The 22,293-nt window shown below is 48.5% G+C and overlaps 1 protein-coding gene across 4 annotated transcripts in view; it reads right to left on the bottom strand.

The window, feature by feature from the left end:
• Positions 1-8,671: 8,671 nt before the first annotated feature.
• SUCNR1 (succinate receptor 1) overlaps positions 8,672-22,293 on the bottom strand; it is a 37,740-nt gene continuing 24,118 nt past the window's right edge. The window contains exons 2-3 of one of the 4 annotated variants that reach the window (XM_054206683.1): positions 13,711-13,852; positions 8,672-11,075 (exon numbers count right to left, since the gene is read on the bottom strand). In XM_054206683.1, coding sequence (XP_054062658.1) covers positions 10,125-11,045 — 921 coding nt within the window. In that variant the 5' untranslated portion in view covers positions 11,046-11,075; positions 13,711-13,852 and the 3' untranslated portion in view covers positions 8,672-10,124. The other 3 variants (XM_054206684.1, XM_054206682.1, XM_054206685.1) reach the window with 3 other exon arrangements.

The raw sequence follows: 22,293 nt of genomic DNA, 5'->3' as shown, positions 1-22,293 counted from the left end.
GCTATCATGCAGGACCGATGCAGTGAAGTCTTGACTCGTCCAGCAATACACAACTGCAGGAGACCACGGGCCCTGTATGCCAACCCCGCTTTCATTTCCATCCACCACATTTCACAGTCTCCCACTTGTGCCACAGAGAGCATCTTAACAAGGACCAGTTCCCCTCCACATTGCTGCATGAACACTGAATATCTATTTCCGCTGCTAGATAAACCAAACTGGGTCACTTTGTTTCTCTATAGCGACTCATATTTCCATCTGATGGTTCACACCACAACCCAATACCACACAAAACACTCATATGAGCTTTGTGTCCCCAGCAGATCATCTAATGATGCTTTCAGAAGAAATACCACACTCAGCAGTAAATTTTTCTGCTGCAGCTTATTATTTAGTTAGAAAAAGACATTTGAGGAATGTAATCTCATTCTTACCTTTTCAGCTGGCTCCTTCTCCATGTGCGCTTGTCTCAGCTCTCCGGGTGCTCCCACCTGCAGCTCACAGGCAGCATCAGGGCAGAGGGTCCTTGTGCAAGCAGGCAGCCAGCATCGTGGTTCCTATATAACCCCCACTGAGGCACCACACCCCGTCTGACAGGGAGCCTGTGGCTCCTGGGGCAGGTGGGATTCATCGCCTCCTCGTCAGCGCTGCCGGCCGCCCCCAGCCCCTTGTCCAGGTGGTGGGATGCTCCCCAGCCCTCTGCCCGGGCAGACTGAAGAACGGCACTTACAGCCTATGGCCTGCCGTGGTTTGGAAAGCTGGGCTATGAGAGGCACAGTCTTTGTCTTTCCCATCAGAAAGAAGGAATCAAGCCGACAGCAGGTGGGACGTGTTGTCGGCTTCTCAACATCACTCACCAAAACTAAGCAGGTCTCTAGGAAGGAAGAATTCATAACACCAAGCCTTAGAGTAGCTGGAAGTGCAGAATTTATTTCAAAAGTCAGCACACAAGCTGCTGAATTGCTTTTATTTATCAAGTGACTTAATTATTTCTACTGGAAGGTTATTCGTGAGGCTTTCCATCCTGCAATTCTTACATGACTATGTCAGGAAGTGAAGTAAGAGTGCAGGAATGGACAACGTGAGTCAAAAGCAGCAGTTAAATGTTTGGTTTCGCTTCTGTGGATCAGAATCAAGACATGGGAAAGTAAAAAGAACTGAGATGAGTCTAACTGTCACCTTGCCCATGACAACAGCCGCCGGCAATGTCCTGTCCTCAGGGTGTTTATGCATTTAGGTCAGACCCCCGTGCTGCTGATCACTTGCTATAAAGCTGCTTTGAACAAACATATAAGCATTTAAGTATGTGTTTTACTGCACACTTCAGATGCCGTCCATGGACCACGGGGGTACTGTTGAGGTGATAACATTTAAACAAACAAAGAGTGCGTTTGGCTGCCTTACAGACTCTTAAAGAACTGAGTTCCTCCTGGGCTTCGGGAAGGTTATTTAGCTTAAGTATTTTTAGAAAGCAGAAACCAAATTGAAAACAAGCAAATGTCAGCTGAGTTAGTATCTCTATCGCTATCAACATCAGTAGTTAAAAAAAGTTGTCCAGCTGTACCAGCTACCCTGTCAGGAATACACTGGGGTGGTTCTTCACGCAGGGGGCTGCCAGCAGGCAGCGATGGCAGCCGGGCACAGGGGCTGCAGGGTCACACTGCGGAGAGAGCTCATTTCGAGGTTCCAGGACTTTTTCTGACTTTGCAGGCAGCCAGCCTTCACGTGGCACAGCACTAAATCCACAGCCGCTGCCGTGGCCCGTGGGCAATCCTGTTCTTCTGGAAAGCTAGTCTTATAAATAATTATTAAAATAATGCAGAGCAGAAGCTGCTTTGGCATAGAGCGCTGCCGGAGAGCTGGTGGGGAGAGGAGCAGGTTCCTGTCCCCGATGCTGCTGTGGTGGGGAGCAGCGTTGCCTGGGCAGTGACGGGGCAAGAGGCGATGGGCACAGAGGGAACCGCTAGAAATTCCCACTGAATGTAAGAAAACACATCGTAGAGTATTTTACGTATCCTGGGCTGTGGAGGAGCTGAGCTCTGCTTGGTTTTTGACTGAATAAAAAACACACTTATGCATTTTTCAACCCCCTGCTCTGATGGGTGGGTTTGGAGCCAGTTATGATTTCCCTCTGAAGGTGGGTCCTGCTCCCGCAGCTCCTTCCCCTAAAGCCAGGCGTCGCCTGGAAAGTGACTTTCCCTCTTTCAGACAGACACGTCAGGTGCCTAAAAACAGTGATTGAAAGTAGCCCTGTACCTTGGCTTGTGCATTGGGACTGGGGAAGCAGACGGATGGGCTTGGAGCACGCCTGCGCTGGGGAGAGCCGAGGGCGCCCAGCGCTGGGACGGGACCCCTTGCCGTACCCGGCATTGCTCATCACAAGGAACATTTATTTTTAGATCGCTTACCGCCACTAAAACATACTTGGACTGTTTTCAGTCTGACTCAGAGCTGAATTCCTGTTCTTCTGGAGGATGAGTTTTCTGTCCCCACCCAAAACGGAGAAGACAAAACAAAATGAAACTGAAAAAAAACCCAGCTGGATCTGAATTGAAGCCCAGTGCGGATGTTTCCAGCCTGTGCTGGTGCCTGTGTCCAAGCAGGGCATGGGACGACTGTCACGGGCCGGCAGAGGGTGGCTGGGGCACTCTGGCCGGTGTCAGCATTGGTCCACAGCCACAGCAGTGATGGGACATCGCGTGGGTCTCCCCAGGAGAACCCAGGCCCACAGCCCATCGCCTTTACCGCCCGCCGCACCCCGGCTCAGCACCACTTAGCCCAGCCTGGGTGAAATACAGCCCTCAGCAGAACTTGTGCTTTGGGGCTCTTTTGATTTAAATTTGCCTGTATGCTCCTCAGGACTGGAAAAATTAAGCAGCAAGGAGTATGCATGCAGAACTTTTTATCATAGGGTTTCTATCTTAACGTCGCCTGGGACAAAACAAAAGCCTGTGGGGGGGTCTTAGAGCTGGAAACACCGTGGCACCCAGGGCTGGGGGAGCAGCACTCTTACCTTAAAGTGTTTGGTTTGTTTTGGGTTTTTTTCCAGAATTATACGTTTCCCCTGTGAAGTGAGATGCAACCGGTTCCTGCAAAGGCCCTGAGAGCTGCCCCTTCAAAGCGAAACGGGTACAGCTGCAGGGAGTAACTTCGGAGGGAAGCAAACGGTCCTCTTGAATATTAGCCTTTTTGGAAAGAAACTTTAAAGTTTTTCTAGCTGGATGCTACAGACTATTTATTCATTTTCGTGATAATTTCTGTAAGAGTCCTTTTTTTGTGGATTTTTTTCTATTTTTAATTGCAGGACAAGAAACACCATAGTAAAGAGTGTAATGAACAAAGTTTTCACTAACGAGTTTGGGGAAATGGGAGTAGATGGGGATTTTAGAGACTGTCACTAATCAAAGGCACAAACCAGGATTATCTCAGGTGGTGAAAGGGACCAGAGCCTGACAGGTCTTAAAATCACCCGAGATGCTTAGATTTTGTATAGGAGCTCCCACGCTAAACAGAAACGCCTTTTATGAAGTCCAAGAAAAGAAAAGGTGTCCTGCAGCAGAGCTGAAGGGGGCTCAGAGAAGAGTAAGCTGCTGCTGCGCTATTCACCTTAGGCTGGGCAAGGCAGGAGCTGCAGGTATCACAACTTCCAATTATAGGAAGAGTTAAAATTACGTTAATCAATACCATATAATCGGGACAAAACCAGACGCAGAAACAGGGTTACTAAGAGATTATTAGACTTCATTTTTTTCCCCTCTTTGCCATTGCTTTCGGTCCCACCCAGCCGCTGCAGTGCTGCCTTTCAGCCACAGGAGAGCACGAAGAGCTCGACCGAGCCTGAGCCGCAGCAAGGGCTCCTTGGGGCCGGCTGTGGGGAAGGAGAGCAAAGCCCTGAGCTTTGGTGCCTGTGCAAAAGGTTTCTTACTCTCTGGTTTTACTTTGTAGCTGCAGTTTAATACCATCATTGCCATCTCTTTTCCCCTCTTCTATGTTTTTTGACACTAGTGATGTATATCCTCTGCTAAATCTTCCTTTTAGAAGGAACTAGTCTGTACTGCTCGATATTTACAATTCATTGTCTTCTTCCATTCTGAGCAGAATGGTTCTAAAACTTACTTATGTAGACAGCATGGATTTTTATTTTGGCTATATATCTCTGTATCTGCTTTATACATAATTTTTCCCATAGTGTGAAATCAGCCTGGCCATTCAGAGTTACTGTGGATACGCTGGTCTGGCCTCACAGCTGCCGGCTTTGAGTGGGAGGTTGGATTAGATGATGTCCTGCGGTCCCTCCTGCTCTGACTTATCCTGTGATCCTATGATATTACGTACTTATATATAATTAAATAGAATTTTTTTCCTGGGATTAAACAACAGCTGGTCTTAGAATAAATGTTCAATAAAATCTGAGTTTCTCTTCCTGCATCTCAGGTGGCCCATAAATCCAACTTACGCTGGAGTACAGCATCTGCAGTGGAGACATTAAAAAGAAGGAAACATTAAAAATGACAATATGAGACACAAACCAGCAGTCAGGAGTATGGAATTTTGTCAAAAATATGTGAAACAGGAAATAATACCTGCCATGAGAAATCTCAGAAGATGTTGGTTTCACATTCTGCCCAGATCTGTAAGTGCCACAAACCTGTATAGTAGGCAGTGCTGTGAAAGACAGTTTTCAAAAGCACTTGGATTTATAATCCTGAGGCTCAAAACGGTTTCAGAGATTTCAGCACACTTTGTAAAGGCAAATATTACCTGCTGATGATTCTGCTCCAGCTGAGATGCCCACCTTTCAGCTGGACACGAAGTTATCGGTGCCAGCTCCCACTTTGGGGGTGCTGCAAAAGGCAGAGCCTGGCGCAACTCCGGACGGAGCAGCCGCACGTGCAGAGAGCGGAGCGATGCTGAGCCTGGCCTGGGATGGTGCCAGCTCCAGCCTTGTCCTCCTCTTAGGGAAGGATGCGAGCGCTCGGGGTGTTGTTTGCTTAGTCAGGGCAGGCAAATATTTCTAGACTCTTGTTCTGCAGCTCCAAATCCCACTCATTTGTGGGAACCGAATGCAGGGTTTGGGTTGGGCTGCAGGACCTGGGTACGGGGGGGAAATGTGGGGCGCTGAGCCCGGCCCCGCTCGCCCCACGGCCCTCGGACCCTGCGTTGGAGCAGCAGGGATCCCCCCTGCAGCCCTCGGAGTGGCTTGATGGGAAACTGCTGATGTGGTTTTTTTTAGTCATAGTCTTGCAGCTTGATTGCATAGAAACAAAAAAGAGCTTAACAGCTGCCAGCCTGTTCCCGCTTCAGTTAGAGCCGTTGCAGTCCTTCAGAATTTCAGCTGAATGCAACTGATAACTGATTTTCCAATTAGCTAGCCTGTGACTTTTAACATTTCATGTGCCATGATATGATGAAGACGCATACTAGAGAAATAATAGCATCTCTATTATAAAAAACAGTTGATACAATGTATGGGAGTTCTATTAAGCAGTGCTGGGCTCTCAGATGCACAGGCACTGGTTTCTAACTTTGCACCTTTTTGATGATGGATATATAGTATATATTAACAGAAAGAGCATGTATTTAGAGATGACTACTTGCTGGGTACCAAGCCTACGGGCAATAGCTGTGCGGGTAAATCCAACGCTGGTGTGTACACAGGGAGGTATCCGTAGTGACTCGATCCACTTAATAAGGAGCAGATGACCCTGCTCACCTCGACGGACACAGCAAAACAAATAATTAAACATGTTAATCCATAAGAACTGTCACTACACATTGTTTACAAAGAAAAATCACCTCCTGGCCATCGATCAGCCGGACATGGGATGGCACATGCTATACAGATGCGTCTCCGGTGGGGAGAGGGCAGTGGCATCTGGCATATCCACAGCTCAGCCCTGTCACAGGGCTTGCACTGGCCTTGTCCCCATCTGGGCAGGAGATCACACACAGACACCGGCCAGACCCCGCAAGGACCAGGCAGTGACACCTGGAAGTGTTGGGCAGGCAGTGCCCCCTCTTCCAGCAAACCCAGACTTGAGGAGAACATCTTAAGCCAGACCTCTGTGTGTCAAAGCAACTTGAGCTTCTGCAAGACTCTTTTCTGTGCTAAAAAAACCAAAAGCAAAACCATACATTTCTTCTTGATTTATACGAAGAGCCTAGAGTCACCTCCCTGGCAGTAACAGAATTGCTGACGATGTGTGCTGATGGGAAAAACAGACCTTGTTTTCACCATACTGTGACAGGACCCTGTCCTCGTGATTCAACCTGTGAGACGTACCTGCCCCGGAACACCCCGTGCCCAGCCACGGGCAGGAACGAGCTGGGGTGAGTGTCAGGCGGGGTCACCTGCACTCCCCCAACAAGCCTTGCCATCCTGTGTGCTCTCTGGAGGGGCAGAGGTGTGTTTTCTAACATCATTAAAGGTAGGCTGTGGCTTACCATTTCAGATTCATACAGGCCTAATTAAATAGATCGTTTCAAATTACCAATGCAGATGCTTCCACGGAAGCTGCCGATCTTTATCTGCCCTTCTGCACACACGGTTGCCGGGGGAGGCTGAGCTGGCAGCACAACCTGAGCTGAGGATTGCACAAGCTGTTTTCTGGAAAATGGCTCGCAGGCGGCGGTTTATTTGTCTTCTGCCTTCTCCTTCCTTCCTGCCCTGCCTTCAGTACGGGGCCTGAGCCAGCGCCTGGCAGCCCCTTCCTCCGCTTCCCCATTCGCAGCTGAGATGAGGATGCCGAACCGGCGCTTGCACAACCAGGAGTTGCTGCCATCTCACTGCTCTGCACGTACGGCCATCACGTGGTGGGGGGAAAAAGGGGTGGCTGGTATCGCAAAACTGCCCATGACATCAAAAGGTGAAGAAAGATGTTTCCATACCTTGTAAAGACGATGGAATTCACCAGAAGAGAAATGCTACTACTGAGAAGGAAGGGCACGTAGCAAACTACCCATGACAGGCATTGCCTCCGGTGGGTTGGGATGGGGGCACTGGGAACAACAGTGAGCCTAATGGCTTCAAACTGGAGGAGGGTAGATTTAGATTAGGTATCATGAAGAAATTTTTCACTCTGAGGGTGGTGAGCCCCTGTCCCAGGTTGCCCAGAGAAGCTGTGGATGCCCCATCCCTGGAGGTGTTCGAGGCCAGGCTGGATGGGGCTTGGAGCAACCTGGTCTAGTGGGAGGTGTCCCTGCCCAAGGCAGGGGGTTGGAACTGGATGGTCTTTAAGGTTCCTTCCAACCTAAACCATTCTGCGATTCTATGGTTCTATGAATAACTGGGCGAGGTGAACAGGTGACCAGCGGGTGCAATAGATCGGGTTGTGGAGCGACAGGCATTGCATTTGGTTTGGCAGACTCCTACATGAGATACACATAAGAATTCAGGCTAAACACAAAGTGGCTTTGTGTTGAATATGCACAATTTCTCCTTTCACGTTGTCTCTCAAGCCCAAGATGGATGGCAGCAGTGAAAGCAAATACAGATAGTCAGGTGTAGGAGCTGGCAACCGCAAATCTCTAACGCAGAAAAAAATTAAATAAAAACAGCATGTCCGGGTGGAGCGTACATGGCCTTTCCACTTCTGCTAGGGGATTATGTACATATTTTAACAAAACCCAAACCCACCAACTCCTCTTGTGCCCCACGTAAGCCTATTCACAAGAAAACCAAGACACTGAGCTGATACAGGAAAGCCCCCAATAGCTACAGTTTTAGAAAAAAAACATTTCTTTGAAAAGTCCTGTTCTGTCCACTGCAAAAGGCAAAAGTGAGTCTAATAAAGGTGTTTCAGCTTAATATTTATTGCTGTGTGGTACTTTCCCTGGAAGAAAATTCCTCTTTGTTGCATTAGACCCCAACTTTAAAAAGGGAATATTCGACCAGCTTTTGGAAATTCTGCTTTCAACTTCCTCTGTATTGGGATGAACATGCACAATGTCACAGACAGCTGAATAACTGCCTCTTGATGCTATTTCCAATGGTCCTTACAAAACCAGGAGGTATTTATAACGGAAACCTTATCTGTCCCAGGCTGTGCTGCCATAACATATGTGATAGATCTTTTTTTCATCACCAACAGGGTGATTTAACAATTTATGCATAAAAAAGCAAACAGAGGGAAGAAAATAAGGCTTTACGTACATTTCTCTCCAGTCAAAATTCTGGTTAGCCCTGCCCGGACACTCCCTCTCTGTTCCAGCATGGGACCCACTGCCAGCAGAGCCGGAGAGCGGCGGCGTTAGCCAGCGGCATTGCCGGCGGGGACAGGACCAGCCCTCCCACGGCAAACTTCTAGGGGAGCAGTCCAGGAGACACTCATGAGATGTGACAGCCAAATCCTTCCCGCAGCATCACTGGGATCAGCACCAGCATCACCCCGAGCTCGGGGGGATCCCCACGGGTACCCCGAGGGTGCTGGGCGCAGCACCCAGCGCGTGTGGTGGCCGGCCCAGCGGGACGCTGGCACGAGTATTTGCGCGAGATACTTGCAGAGGGAAGCAGCTACTTAATCTGCCAAATTAAGCCAAAGGACTACCTCTGCTCACAAACTTTTAGGTTCTTCGGATTAATAGGAAAAAGGAAGGCAGAATGGCTTCATAGACATTAAAAGGAATAGCACATAAACCAAAACACTCAACACAAATGAGGTTGGTTGTGGTTTTTAAACAGGATGCACAGTTTATTATTGGGCAGGCAGGTATCAATGAAACAGTTAGGTGCGTTGCAGGTGAACACCACATCAGAAGGCAGATCTGAAGCTGTCTCTGATGAGACAGGTGGTCCTTTCTCGATGCCTCAGGGCCACCGAGCCCGTGGGCAGCGCTGGCTTTGTGCTGCGCCAGTGGCCCCTCCATCACCCGTGGAGCGCGGGCAGAGGAGGGGGCTGCCCGTGATGCTGCCCGTGATGCTGCCCACGCTCTGACCGGCGCTCGCTGCTCTCGGCACATCCTTCCCCAGCCCAAGCCCGTACCAGCTTCTTACTCCATGGATCTCTCTGTCCTTTCCATTTGAAGTCAGGTCGGTCGACCGGAGAGTAAGTTCTGCTGCTGCAACGATTCTGCAGGGATGTTAGGCAGATAACTGGCTCCTCGTTAGCTCCTGTTTCATTATCAGAACTGTTAATGAAGTTCGAACTGCGAGGTCCAAATTCTGCTTCAAGATATACATTCTGCTCACACTTATAGATAATTACATTGAAGTTAAGTAAATATATAGTTTGAAAAGCGACTGCGAAAGTGCCAGTATGAGCTTGCATAGCTGCCCCCGCGATGTACAAAGGCAAATCTCAGATAAGAACTAAAATGACGGATTTTCTTATTTCTGTTTCCGCAAGCTGAATCCAGGTTTAACAGCAAAGAGTGAAAGAACCTGACTGCACACACACACGTCTTCGCTCTCTCGGTGCTCCCGTGAAATGCTTGTTTCAAGGAGCCAAACGTCACAGCGTTCTGCGCTCCTCGCACTCATCACAAACCAACCCAGCAACCTCGCCCCTGCCTCCCTCCTGCAGCGCCGACGGCGTTCCACCCAGCCCTTTGCATACCCTCCTTTTTCGCCACATCTGAGATGCCAGCCCTCGCCAAATCAGCTGGAAACGGAAATTGTCCCAGTTATTTATCCTGAAAGGTAAACCTCCCAGGAGAAGCAGCATTTGCAAACGTTTATGCAAAGAAGACTCAACCTTGATCCCCAGACTGTGTTGAGAATGTGAACTAGTGCCCCTGGCACAGTTCATCCAAGCCTAGGTCCAGTCCAGCATCAAGTTATAGCTCACAAAGCAGCCGTTTGAGAACAGCATATTCCTTCTAATAACTACCATGATGACCTTTTATTTTCAATATTAATCAGCCGTAGCGTGTCCTGCTATGAGAGCACGGTTTCCTGCTGTACTGTTGTGAGAGCACATCGCTTCTGGTTTGCCGCAGTCAGATCAGCAGCAGGAGGGCTCCTGTACAGCAAGGTAACAAGTGCATTTAGAGGAACGCAATCAGCTCATGCATATTCTAAAGCGTAAATAAAGTTATCTAACAAAACGGCACTGTACGTTGGTGAACGCTCTCCTTAAGAAAGTTTCCTCCCGCCATGTCCCACTACGAGAGGTCTCCTCCTTCATTCATTTGCTGGTGGTTGTCACCCTGCTCAAGAGCTGCCTTAATTTTGCCACCAGCATCTCTCTGAAGTGGTCACCCATTAAGAAATAAAAAACAGGATTAATGGCACTATTCAAAAATGCAATGGGTCTCGTGATGATGTAAATGATGTTGATGATGCCCTGCGTGCACACAGACACGTTCAAGGATGGTATTCGGGAAGCCAGTCGGACATTGCGCATTACGTGATAGGGAGTGAAGAGCAATGAGAAGATAACCACTGTGAGGATGACTAAAGTAAGGGGTTTTTCAAGTGTCAGGAGAGAACTGACTTGCTCATTCCTATTTTTAAGGAAAAGAACCATCTTTACATAGAAACAGCACATGATCACGAGAGGGATTAGGAACCCAAAGACCGTCAGAAACATGCTATAGATGAGGTTTTCCGCAGGGTCTCCAGAGCTCGCGTAATCAAGACACTTGTAATTATTGTCAGGCGTTATAGGCTCCAGGAAATACATCAAGGGCAGCAGTTCCAGTATCACCCCAAACCATATGGCCACAGAGATGATAATGGCCGTTTTCCTCTTCTGTAGAAAATGTTCTCTGAAAGGATATTTTATAAGCATGTATCGGTCAACACTGATAACGGTGAGGAAAAGGATGCTGCTATACAGGTTTGCATGCAACAGGAATCTGTTGCTATGACACAAGATGCTCTCCTTTGCCCATTGATCTCTGGAGTAGCTGTTCACGAGTATTGGAAGAGTACACAGAAATAATAAATCTGATAATGATAAATTGAACAGGTAGACGTTGCCACTTTTCCAGTTTTTCAGGCAGAAAATATAGCCAAACACAGCAACAGCATTTCCAATGAAGCCAAAAATGAACACAAGGCTGTACATGGTGGAAAGATAATATTTTTCTAGGGCTCTGTTCATCAACAAACAGCCATCTGTCTCGTTCACAGCCTGGAAAGTCAAAAGGAAAAATAAATAAATAAATAAAAATAAAAAAATAATAATATATTCACACATACATATATACACACACAGATATATAAAAATTATAAAAATTGCATGGCTATTTTTATATTGTTGCTGCAATAGTTGAATATAGCATCCTATTTCCTTATGACTTATACGGTAAATAGAGACTTAAACTCAAAGACTATCCCTTACGCACACACGGTTTCTACTTTCAGCTATCGACCAGGGTTGCCAAGCAAGATGAAAACGTGCGTGATCTAAAACCTGTATGAGGTTCAGCATCACCTGAAAGCATCTGCCGTAGCGACCGAGCTGCCACTCGGTCAAACCCATGGCACTACCAGGGGCTGGGAAAGTGAAAACGGCCTCTCTCCACTTTTTCACAGCCCTCGCTGGCAGTCATCTGCCTCCCTGTTACCCAACGCCGGTCCCGTGGTCCCCTCACTCATCACTAAAGCAGAAGTTGGCTGTCAAGATTGATAAAGGATGAACTCATTAGCAGCAATACGGCCACGCTCTGACGGTGATACTCAGAATTCGTTAAGAGGTCAGGAGAGAATGTGTTTGTTAAATTCATGGAACCGTTCATCGTGCACATTGTGCGGTTTTGCTGGTAACTCGGTACCAGAGTTGCACGGGAAGCGCTGTGAGAGAGGATGAAGCACGTATCCTGTGCATCCCGGCAGATGTGCCGCAGCACTTCCCAGCCATTCTGGCAGGCACAGGGCATTTCTGCTCCTGGAGTTTCACAAGTATCTTCTGTTTTCTACAAAAAGCCCTTTCAAAAAAGGAAGGTTCAGCTACAACTGATCAGTCCTCATTGACGTGAAAGCGACTGTGGTCAAGGGCACAGCACCATCAAATTCAGGATAAAAAAGCCTCCGAAGCCAAATTCACAAAGTTTAAGTCGCTTTTGTTACTAACCGCCTGTGAAGTGAGAACACGGCATATGATTTATTCAGGTCACAGCTCATAACTCCTGCTCAGCCCACACCCCGGCCACCGTGGGAAAGATAACACTTTTCCAGGGCTCTGTTGGTCTGCCTTTGTCTCGCCGTGCCCCGAGCCCGGCCGGAGGAGGGGAGCCCGTTCCCTGCCGGGACAACACATGGCCGTTCGCAGCCGGGAAGAGCTGCCAGCACCGCTGCCACCCCTCCTGGGCGGCTATTTCATTTTCTCTTTGGCTCCAGACAAAGAGCTGCTCGTTTCAGCTGGGAAGTCGGTAGCACGCTCAGTATTCTTTACGGAGCAACGCTTTCTAGGAAGCCGCGCCACGCGTGAGTTTGCCTGAGGACAAATTTTGCTTTCTTTCTAAAGGTTGGTTAAAAAAAAAAATGCTTTCACGCTACAGGGGAAGAAATAGAGTAGGATCTCAAGTGCTCACTCCTCTCCGTCCTCAGGGAAACACACCCGGACCCACCTGCGGGGGAACCGCAAGCTAAAGACAGCTTTTAGCGAGAGCCATTGGTTAAAACATTAGCAAAACAATTAGAAAGCAAGGGAAAACAAAACGGTAGAAAAATGGGATATAGATTAAAATTGAAATCAAGCTAAGTCTAAGCTCTGAAAGAGCAGCAAGGTGGCTGCCACAGAAAGCTGCTAATGACAGTCTCCACAGTTCTTGTCATTATTGTCAGTCTTTCCTAAGTTGTTCCGGTGTCTAGAATTTGTTAATAGGTCTCTGCTCTCAAAGCACTGTATTTTATTTTAAAGGTTGATCATGAGGCGGAATAAAGTACAGCGTATACAAAACTTCATAAAGTTACATCCAACAAATACCTACACTTGTTCTGTACCAAACAAACACAATCATACAGCCACGAAGGCTCACTCTGGTCAGAACAACCTGCCGTGCAGCACCCAGCCCAGCCCTGGCTCTTCAGGCTCTTGGGAAGAAACTCAACACGTCAGTGAGATTTGAATTCTAGAAAATGCTGCACTAACATCAGCACTTCAAACGCAAATAATAATTAAAACATTACTGCATTGACAGACACGTTGATTTAGGTAGTCATTAGAAAAAAAGACCGATTAATCAATTTTAAGGTAAGTAGTCAGTAACACAACGAAAGGATTCATTCGAAAAGGTCTCGGCCGAGGAACAGCAGAGTCTCCCGGAGAAGCGGCCGTCTGGCAGCCGGCTCTCGGGCACAAGGACACCTTACCATCCCCAGGGCTGGCACTGTCTCTCCCCCGGCACTCCCGGACCATGCTGTGGTGTGAAGTGTTGGGAACCCCGGCGCGCAGCGCAACCTCGCCACGCGGCCAAGTTTGCATATGATTCAATCATTAATGAGTCAAGACAAAGGCGCTATTTGTTTGGCTGAGCGGGACACGGGGGGCAGTTTTTGTGGGAGGAAGGTTCTGCAAAATGTGTGCTGAGCCCAGGAGAGAAGCAAACAGACACTTCCCCTCGGCAGAGAACTGTTTGGAAATGGCCGGGGCGGCCGGGCTCTGCTCCGTGACGGGGCTCAGAGACGGGACTCCCCCCAAAATGCTGCTGTGGGGGCGAGGTGCGGATCTCGCCCACAGCGAGCCATGGGCTGGCAGTCGGAGGTGCCCAGCACCGTGCCCAGCACTCCCTCGGGCGGGCTGAGCACACCGCTCTTCATCCCACCTTTTGAGAGATCCCCGGAGGCACCTGGAGGGCAAAGCCGGCGGCTTGTGTCCTGCTGACATCCCGTCGTCTTCAACCACGGAACAGCCGCTCCCCTCACACTCAGAGATCAACCCAACAGGTGCCGCAGCCCAGTGACATCCTATAGTTATCACAAATAAAGAAAACAACCTATTTCAATTGCATGAAAGCAGAGCACTGAAGAAGAGCACTTAGTTTTCGTACAGTAACGCATTTTGACATTTCAAAGCTCGATGGTTTATTTGTCAACGCTATGTAACATTATTATGCTTTTAACTTTGAGACTAAATGCTGATTATGCAAAGTGACTCTTCCTGCAAGTAGTGCACCTGAACCCCTTTATATCAGCACAAAAATTGTTTCTTGGTTTCAAATTATACAGTGGCATTTTTATGTGCACTTTTGATTGTGTTTTTACTTGTGGACCACTGTCTTCTGCTGTTCAGAAGCCCCCTGGCCCTCCATAAAAGATGAGGTTTCAATCTGCTGAGCCCAGGTTGGGTGCCTTGGCTGAAAGTGCTGATTGTTGCACAAGAACCTGAGGGTGCTGCGGTTTTCTTGCATAAAAAGGAGCAGGAGAATGAGCTCAGCAGCGGTTTGGGCTGAGCGGGACCGGGTGGCCGCGCAGCTGACACACGGGAGGTGTCCCAGTCTGGGATTTCTGCTGCTACAGGGCAGGTTTGTATCCAGGGGAGATTTTTAGAAAATCCTGCACTGTGCAAAGTAAGCTTTCATGTACTTCCATTTAACTTCTATCGCTGTGCATAAGCATGCTCTAAGCGAGGTTTCAAGCCAAAAAGCGGCTGCTGTGCGATCTCTCAATCCACATTAATGCCTGAAGACAAAAGGACCAGTCTCTCTTTCCTGGCTCCAGCCTGCTACTGAAAAACCGATTCACGCTGTAGGCAAAGCTGCTGGTGTCTGTCATGGGGAGACACCAAACCAAGCAGGGCTGTGCCCCAGCAGATGGCCATGCATTTGCAAAACGCGCGTACACCAACAACTAAATGCTTCACCTGATCCCAGCCGGACCAACATTGAGATCGCATCCGACATCTGGAAAACACGGGAAGTGCTGGCGCAGCCGTGAGCCGGGCGAGCGGCTCCCAACAGCACCATATGTCCTTGCAGAACCCAGCTGTTTGTCCCCCCCCACCCCACAGAGGACAAGCAAACTGGAGTGAAGTTTGATGCTTCAAGTGTGTCTCAAAAAGCTGTCCTCAGCTGGGTTAGCCCTTTGTACAGCTTGTGTACCTGAGGGCAAGGCTTCCTCAGGCAGGAGAGGAGCCCCAGAGGCTCAGCAGCAGTGGCAGAAGCCCAGGTGGCAGTGGGTGACAGTGATGCTGTGCCGTGCTCCAGCTGGGACGGTCCTTTCACTGGAGAAGGGCATGCCCAGGAGAAAGGGACCTTTCATCGGGGTGGGGGACAGCAGCAGGCAGAGCACCGCTGGGTGGGTATCTCCAGGTCTCCGATGGACCGCTCAGGCTCAGGGTTGCGGTCTTCCCAGGCTCATCCCTGCTCCTGACTGCGCAGGTTACAGCACACCGTCTCATCCAGTCTTCTCCAGGGGCTCACTGCCACGGAGAGCGTTTTAGAGCAAAGCTTTTGAGGTTGAAGTAGTGACAACACGTCAGTTGGCAATAGCTGAGGCAGGCAGGGAGGTTGCCCGTCCCCGGCCACTGCTCAGTCGGTTCCTCTGCCCACAAGAGAGCACCCAGCCCAGGGGCAGCATCTCCAGCCACCCTCTGGGCCAGGACGGCAGATACAGGCTGCTACAGGGAGTTATTTAATCTTTTTTTTTTTTTTTTTTGTAAACTAAATCTGGCACAAACACAGGGCACAACACAAACTTCTATACATCAACAATCACTGCAGAAATCTGGAAAGGAAATGAAATTATTATTATCATTTATCTGGGGGGGACACGTGCCTCGCCACTGCCTGTTGTGTGGCAATTTGGACAAGCCCAGCTCACATTAACACGGCTGTGCAGGATGGGTACTTTTAAAAAACCACTATTTAGAAACAGCTGTATGGTTCATGTCAAGTCTGTTTGTGAGAAACAAAAATTCCTGGATATTGCAAGTTTAGCAAATATAGCTGAAGTACAGTTACGTTTTTTTAAATTTAAACCAGAATTTGAATGCCTCATTTTTAAAGCTTAATTAAAAAACAAACAAACAAACAAACAACAACCCAGCATTATGTAGACGGCTGCGGGAAAACGCTAAATAAACTGCTAAATGACACATTAGCTTTCAGTCCCTGGAATTTTGGAAATAATCAGCACAAGTAGGTATTCAGCATTACTTCACCTTGGTGAATTATACAAAAGAGCAGTTTCTGAGTTTTACCAGCCCCATGAATTTAAAATTTTAAGAAGATAAACCAGAAAACAACCAGATGTTGAAACTTCTCATTAGCTCAGCAGTGCGGTGGGCCACGCTGATGCTTCCCACGGACCGTCTGTCTGGTTTTAGAGGAGCCAGGAGCTGCTGTTCTCTCCTGTCACGGTAAGAGCAGGGTGAAACGGGAAACGCCACCGAGGCAGGAGGAGCAGCTGCCGCCTGCTCAGAGCTGCTGGGTTTGCTGTACAGCCCTCACACCTGGACAAAACTGAACAAAATGTGCGAAATCAAATAAGGGAATGAACAGGGGGGTCCATTATGCTCAAAATAACTCCTCTCAGTGCACACATCTTTTGCCCCAACTACCAGAAGGATTTCTGGATTTTTGGCTTGGGGGGGGTGGCTGTCAACGTACATGGAGCTGTACGGAAACTGCGAGCAGCAACCACTTCATTTATGGCATGATATGTGCCATAAAATATCCAAAATGGAAATGGATGGTCACTGATAACATAGACAGTCCATCACAAATGACTCATCACACGTGACTGATGATGGAAGAAGTTTATGGCGGATAAAGTGCTGTGACACAATTTAATGTGTATGTGCAGAAAGTCACAGTAAATGAGTGACTAAAATGAGACTTCCTTCAATGGCCAAGTAAAGCACTATAAGAAGTAACACATTACATTTTAGAGCACTACTTTATATCAGTAACAATTTGCAAGGAAAACTAATAACTGTTCTTAAATCATCACATCTTTCATACAACTGTATTACAAACCCCAGATCTTTTCAAGGAGAACTAGTAGGTTATGCCGAGGCGTGATGTTTGAAGCCCTGGCTGAAAAGGACCTAGTGGTCATGACATATCTGGATTTTCAAAAAGCCTTTGGATGAGGTCCCACCCACGCCACTGATTTGTGAAGAAATCTTGTTACTCTGTGGGTTTGTCTGGGTGAGTCCTGGAAACCCCTATGGGCACCAGTTTCACCCCCCAACCTGTTCTTGCAGCCACACGGCAGAGTCCGGCGGTGTGAGTGCCCAGGACACCGCGGTGCTTAAAAACCCCCGGAAGGTGCTTCTGCCGCCCGGCTGCAGCCAGCAGAGAGTGGCCGAGGGTGCCGCATGGGAGCAAGGCTGGAAACTCACCTCAACCGTTCTCTGCTACAGTAAGTTTGGATTTTCCTTGTCTGGAATCAGGTGCTGTCAGCAGGGCTGGAGGGAGCCAGGCTGGTGCCGGGGCGTGGGAGGGAGCGGAGCTCAGCAGGGCAGGCTTCAGCCCCGGCTCCATCCAGCGAGACAGGCTCAGGTCCAGTTTCTTTGTCAAACGAGCCAAGACTTGCGCTTTTATAGTTGGCACAGAGTTCTTACCCTAATATTTTTCATGTACTTCAATATTATGACTAGATATAACAAAATCACTAATAATTCATACTTCACCTGAGCAGTTGCCAAAACACATATAAGGAAGCACCAGCCTCGCGTCTTATCACTGACTTACCCGAGGACGGAGGAGAGCCGTCACCACCAGTGTGCTGGGGACATTTGAGCTCTTCCAGTAAGCATCCACACCACCGTACGTTACTGGGAACTGTATTATTCTGGGTTTTGCTCCCAGCAAATGCTGATCCTGATACAGGTTCAGAGACAAATGCCCTACTGCAAAATGCAATGATCAGAATTCTTCCTGCACCCCTTTTTTTTTTTTTTAATATATTTATTTATGCGTGCTTTGTAGGCACATCTTGAATGGTCACTCAGGACAAACCAGAAGCATTCAAAGCAATCAAAACAGCCAGTTTTCCCTGTCTCCTCTCCTGACTCGTTGTTCAAGTCAGAGGTTTAGACCTCTCCAAATATTAAGGCCAGCCTCTACAACATGCTTCAGAAGAATGAAGGCGTTTTTTGGAACAGACGGACCTCCCGTGCTCTCAGTCCCCTGCACTCCCCAAAAGACCACAGGGGTGACCAGTTGCCGCTTGCCAGCGCGCAGCCGTGGGGCAGCCACATGCCAGGGCGACCCCAGACCCTGAACGTACGTTACTGGGAAATGATAATTCCCCACAGAGCGCTTCTCTCTCAGAGTTCTGCATGCACTTCCCTCTCAAAGTTCTACACATCCATCACCACTGTGTGAGATTATTCTCCAAATGCCTATGTTCTTGGTGGATCATTTATTTAGAAACTGATTCAGAAGCAACTGATGCTCTTTTCCTGCACACCAGGCTTTAGGAAAGCACAGCCACCAACATTCCCATTCAGTTCTGCGCTGCAGGCGGTGACAGATTCTTCTGGTAGAACAACAACTGCATGCAAACAGCTAGTCAAATCACCCAATAAAACCAGTGTCTACTGGTTTTAGACACTGTCTAAAAAAGTGTCTTGTGGCCAGAATACCAGGTGTGCATGTGCTGGGTCTTTTCAGAGCACCTGAAGAGACCTGTGTTTGCCTGATAAGGTTTCCAGCATGGGTAATAATGAAACTTTAATCACACACTGTTGACACAAGTCACAAACCTCTAAACACTCGGGCAGCTGCTATGTTTTTCCACTCTTGCACTCAAAGGCAGAGGGATTTATTTTTCAAAACAAATTGTGCTTGTGAAAGATATTGTTCAACCACGGGTTCACTTAGGCAACCCAGTGCTCACCAGATCTACTAATTGTACCTTATGTCACCTGGAGGGGTTTAAAGAGTATTTGGAGGAATACAAGGGATCTCATATGTAGCTATGTTGAAAGAACGAGTTAATACAAGTTGCAAAGTCAGTACTCGAGCATTTACATTTGCTTATACAAGTCTAACCTTCCAGAGCAGATTTGAGTGCTGAAGGGAGGAGAGAGACAATTTTGGGGTGGGGGCACACCAGAGAGGCACAGGTGGAAAGCACGAGCACTCCAAAGGTGCACTAAAAGCTTGGTGAGGTTCTGCACCTGCGCAAGCCGCAGCGTCCTGTGGGGAGCCCCCGGCAGCAGGGAGAGCCGGCAGCGTGCTGGGAGCAGCAGGATGTGGCCTTGGCCACCTTACGCTATTTGCTGATCCTGGGTACGTGTCCATAGTGACTTGGGAGGAGGGAAATTCATCCCAGAACCCTTATTCCTACAGCACCCTAATAACACGCTTTTTTTTATTACAGCCAACCAGTCTTCAAAGGCATGTTGTCAGTACAAACCTTTCCACCGAGAAGCAGCCCAATGCAACACGATTACATGCCCCTAACGACACCAGAACTTCTTCGCACTGGTTTGGTAGATGTCTATAGTGTTTCTCAGGGAGTTTATTGAAACAGTGCTGCTCAGATTTAATCCTGCAGCTCCCAGGCAATCGGAAACAAGCTTGCAAAAAACCGGGCATTTAGAGAAGGAGAGTAGGTTGGGCTCCGGCTGTAACTCAATGCTGTGCTGTTAAACGCATTGGGCTCTTTAGCAACCTGCGGGCTTTAAAGAAATGCAACTGGAGTCAGGCACGTTTGTTACCGTTAGATACCCATTTGTCAATTTATATTAGACTGAGGCCTATTAAATGAGTCATGCATATTTAACAGTTTATTATGATGTATTTGCATTTGACTGATTGGAATGAGTCATTAAGGTTGACCTTGAGTGAAATGTGGCGCCTCTCCTGCAGAGCCCTTTAAACAGGGGATGTTTATCCCCACTCGGGATTCATCCCTAAGAGCAAAATGGAACATAGGAATATTCTTTTAGGTTATAGATTATTACTAGGGAACATTAATTAACACCTTGCTGTGGCCCCAATGAGCCAGAAGACAACTTTGCAATGACGACGGCAGTGGAAAGGGGTCAGCAGCACACGCCACTGCCACACACCAGCCCAGACGGCGCTGGGCAGAGTCTGTACAGCCGGTTACTGGAAACGTAACAGCCTAATGACGTTTCTGCCCTTGGTACAAAGAAAGGATAAAATTAAACGTTTACTTTTGTTTATCTGTGGCTTGTTTGTGTTAGCCCAGCAGTACCTGGTTTCCCTGTGCTCCGGAATAAATATGACCCATTTGTCCTCTGCTTCAGTGCCCCCACCAAAGTCATCGTGTTTGGACTCAGATGCTTGTTTGCCAGCTCTTTCAGAAGAACACATCCGAGCATGTCTGTGCTCACCCTGCCTTTAGCTCTCTCTTAGGAAGGGGACACAGCAGTACCCACCCCAGCTGGCCACGGCAATTAGGGGATGTGCGTAGGATGCTAAACACAGCCCAGGCTCCAGCAATCTCTCTTTACCCGCCGTGTTGCTGTTCCTCCTGCAGGCACACGGCACCAGGACCCCAGCTCCCAGCCGAGCCCTGCTGGGGCCCCGTGGTAAAGCCTCCTGCTCGGCAGATCCCCAGGGACAGGGAGCTGGGGACGAGTGGGCACCGAGGGGCCATCACTCCTGCAAGCACAGGGGGCTGTCACCCATGTCTGCACATGGCATTTCAGTAGCAGCGCTACCCGGCTCCAGCTGCAGGTTTGGCCAGACCCACGAAAGCCCCCAACTCCCCCACAGAGTTTGGGATGAAGCTTTCTTGGCTCGGCTCCTCCTGCTGAGCCAGCGTAAGATAAAATTCCCAAACTTTGACACCATGGTTTGCCTGTGAAACCCCCAGCTCTAACACAGGCACTGCCCCACTGAAGGGAAACCACTGAAGGGAAACGGTGATACAAACACTCCCCAGGCAGAGCTGGCTTATAAACTTAATTCAAAACAAATTTTGTTTGGCTCAAATATAGTTTACCATGAATACCAGATTTCTTGGAATAAAAACATCTGAATTCAGCAAGGAAAAAATCAAGCAGAACCTGGTGGGGAGGGCAGGATGCGTTCCTGGCACAGCATGGTGAGCATTTGCCATACCCCTCAGGGGCTCCAGCGAGGACGGCTGCTCCCCCTGCCCTCCAGCCCCAGGCTGGCAAGGCTCTCCCCCAGCACAGCGGCGGTGCCAAACCCGCAGCCCGAGCTGCACCCGTCCCCCACTGCCCGCCTCCAGCAGTGATAAGGTTTTCCTGTAGGAAAACAAAACAAAACAAAACAAAACCACTATGTCAGGGTGTTGAAAGTTCAAAATGACATAAATCTGGCATTATAGCAGGAGAGGCAGCCTGCCCTGCCGCGGGCAGCTCCTACCACCGCGCTCGCTCGGGTGCAGTGCCCAGCCTTTGGCCACCGGCAACTCCCCCCAGCAAGGTGGTGTTTCCCGCACAGCACCCGGCCAAACTTTGTGACTCCTTTCCATAGCACAGTATATTTCATAGCTGAACAATCAACCAAAGCCCCAGGAGGATTACACTGCAGGGACCTTTTGCAGCCACTTCTGTAAACCAGAAGTTACATATTTTTCCATCGCAGCAGCGAGCCGTATGAGCCCAGCGCCCGTACTCACCCACTGCAGCAGCACTGCGCTGTTGGACAAGAGACCTGATGTTTATGAATCGCTGTGCGCAAACAAGCGGCACGATATAAAAGAGCAGATAAACCCCAAATGAACCCACTCCCACCTGTGTAACTTCTGCCTGCAACTCTGCTTTTATGACAGCAGCATCTCAGCAAGCCTGCAGTGTAATGGCTGTATGTAGGGCGTTATTTGCATAAAATACCTCCATAATACACATCTCGTATACAATTGCTCCCCGTAGCACTTTGCCATCTGTTATTTGGAATTGTACTAATTACACGCAGAGCCTGAAAATGAGGGAAGACATGAAATTGCTTCCATTATTCAATTATCTTTTTTTTCCTGAGAGGAATAGATCTTCATTAATAATGTATGTTTCAAGAAGTCTTAACGCACAGATTTCATTTGATCTCCCAAAGCTATAAAGCCCCTTTTTCAACCTCCACCTCCCTGCAAGAGGAGGAGGAAGGGGCCTTTGCTATTCTCAGCTGCTGCATGGAAACTTCACCCTGCAGCCTTCCTCCTCCTCCTGCTCCCAAAGACCAGCCCAGCCGTGTGGCCAGGCAGGGGGCAGGTGGGGGAGACCCAGCTTGGGCTCTGCCGCCCCGAGCCCTCTGGATTGGTGTGTTCTGGGGCTCTTTTCCCACACAGCCGCAGGTGAGCAGAGCGCTTTGGTATTTCTCTAAAGTGCAACACGTATTTTATTTAAAATGTTAAATTTTGTTGTATTTATACAAAGAAATATACATAAAATATCTATCATACTCTTATAAATGCATTTCTTTTATAAAGTACAAATGGCAGCTGAGTGTAATTAAGGC

The sequence above is a fragment of the Rissa tridactyla genome, chromosome 6 (assembly GCF_028500815.1).
Source record: "Rissa tridactyla isolate bRisTri1 chromosome 6, bRisTri1.patW.cur.20221130, whole genome shotgun sequence".
Taxonomy (NCBI): domain Eukaryota; kingdom Metazoa; phylum Chordata; class Aves; order Charadriiformes; family Laridae; genus Rissa; species Rissa tridactyla.
Note: the sequence above shows the minus strand (reverse complement) of the source record. Positions and strands in the feature narration are given on the sequence as shown.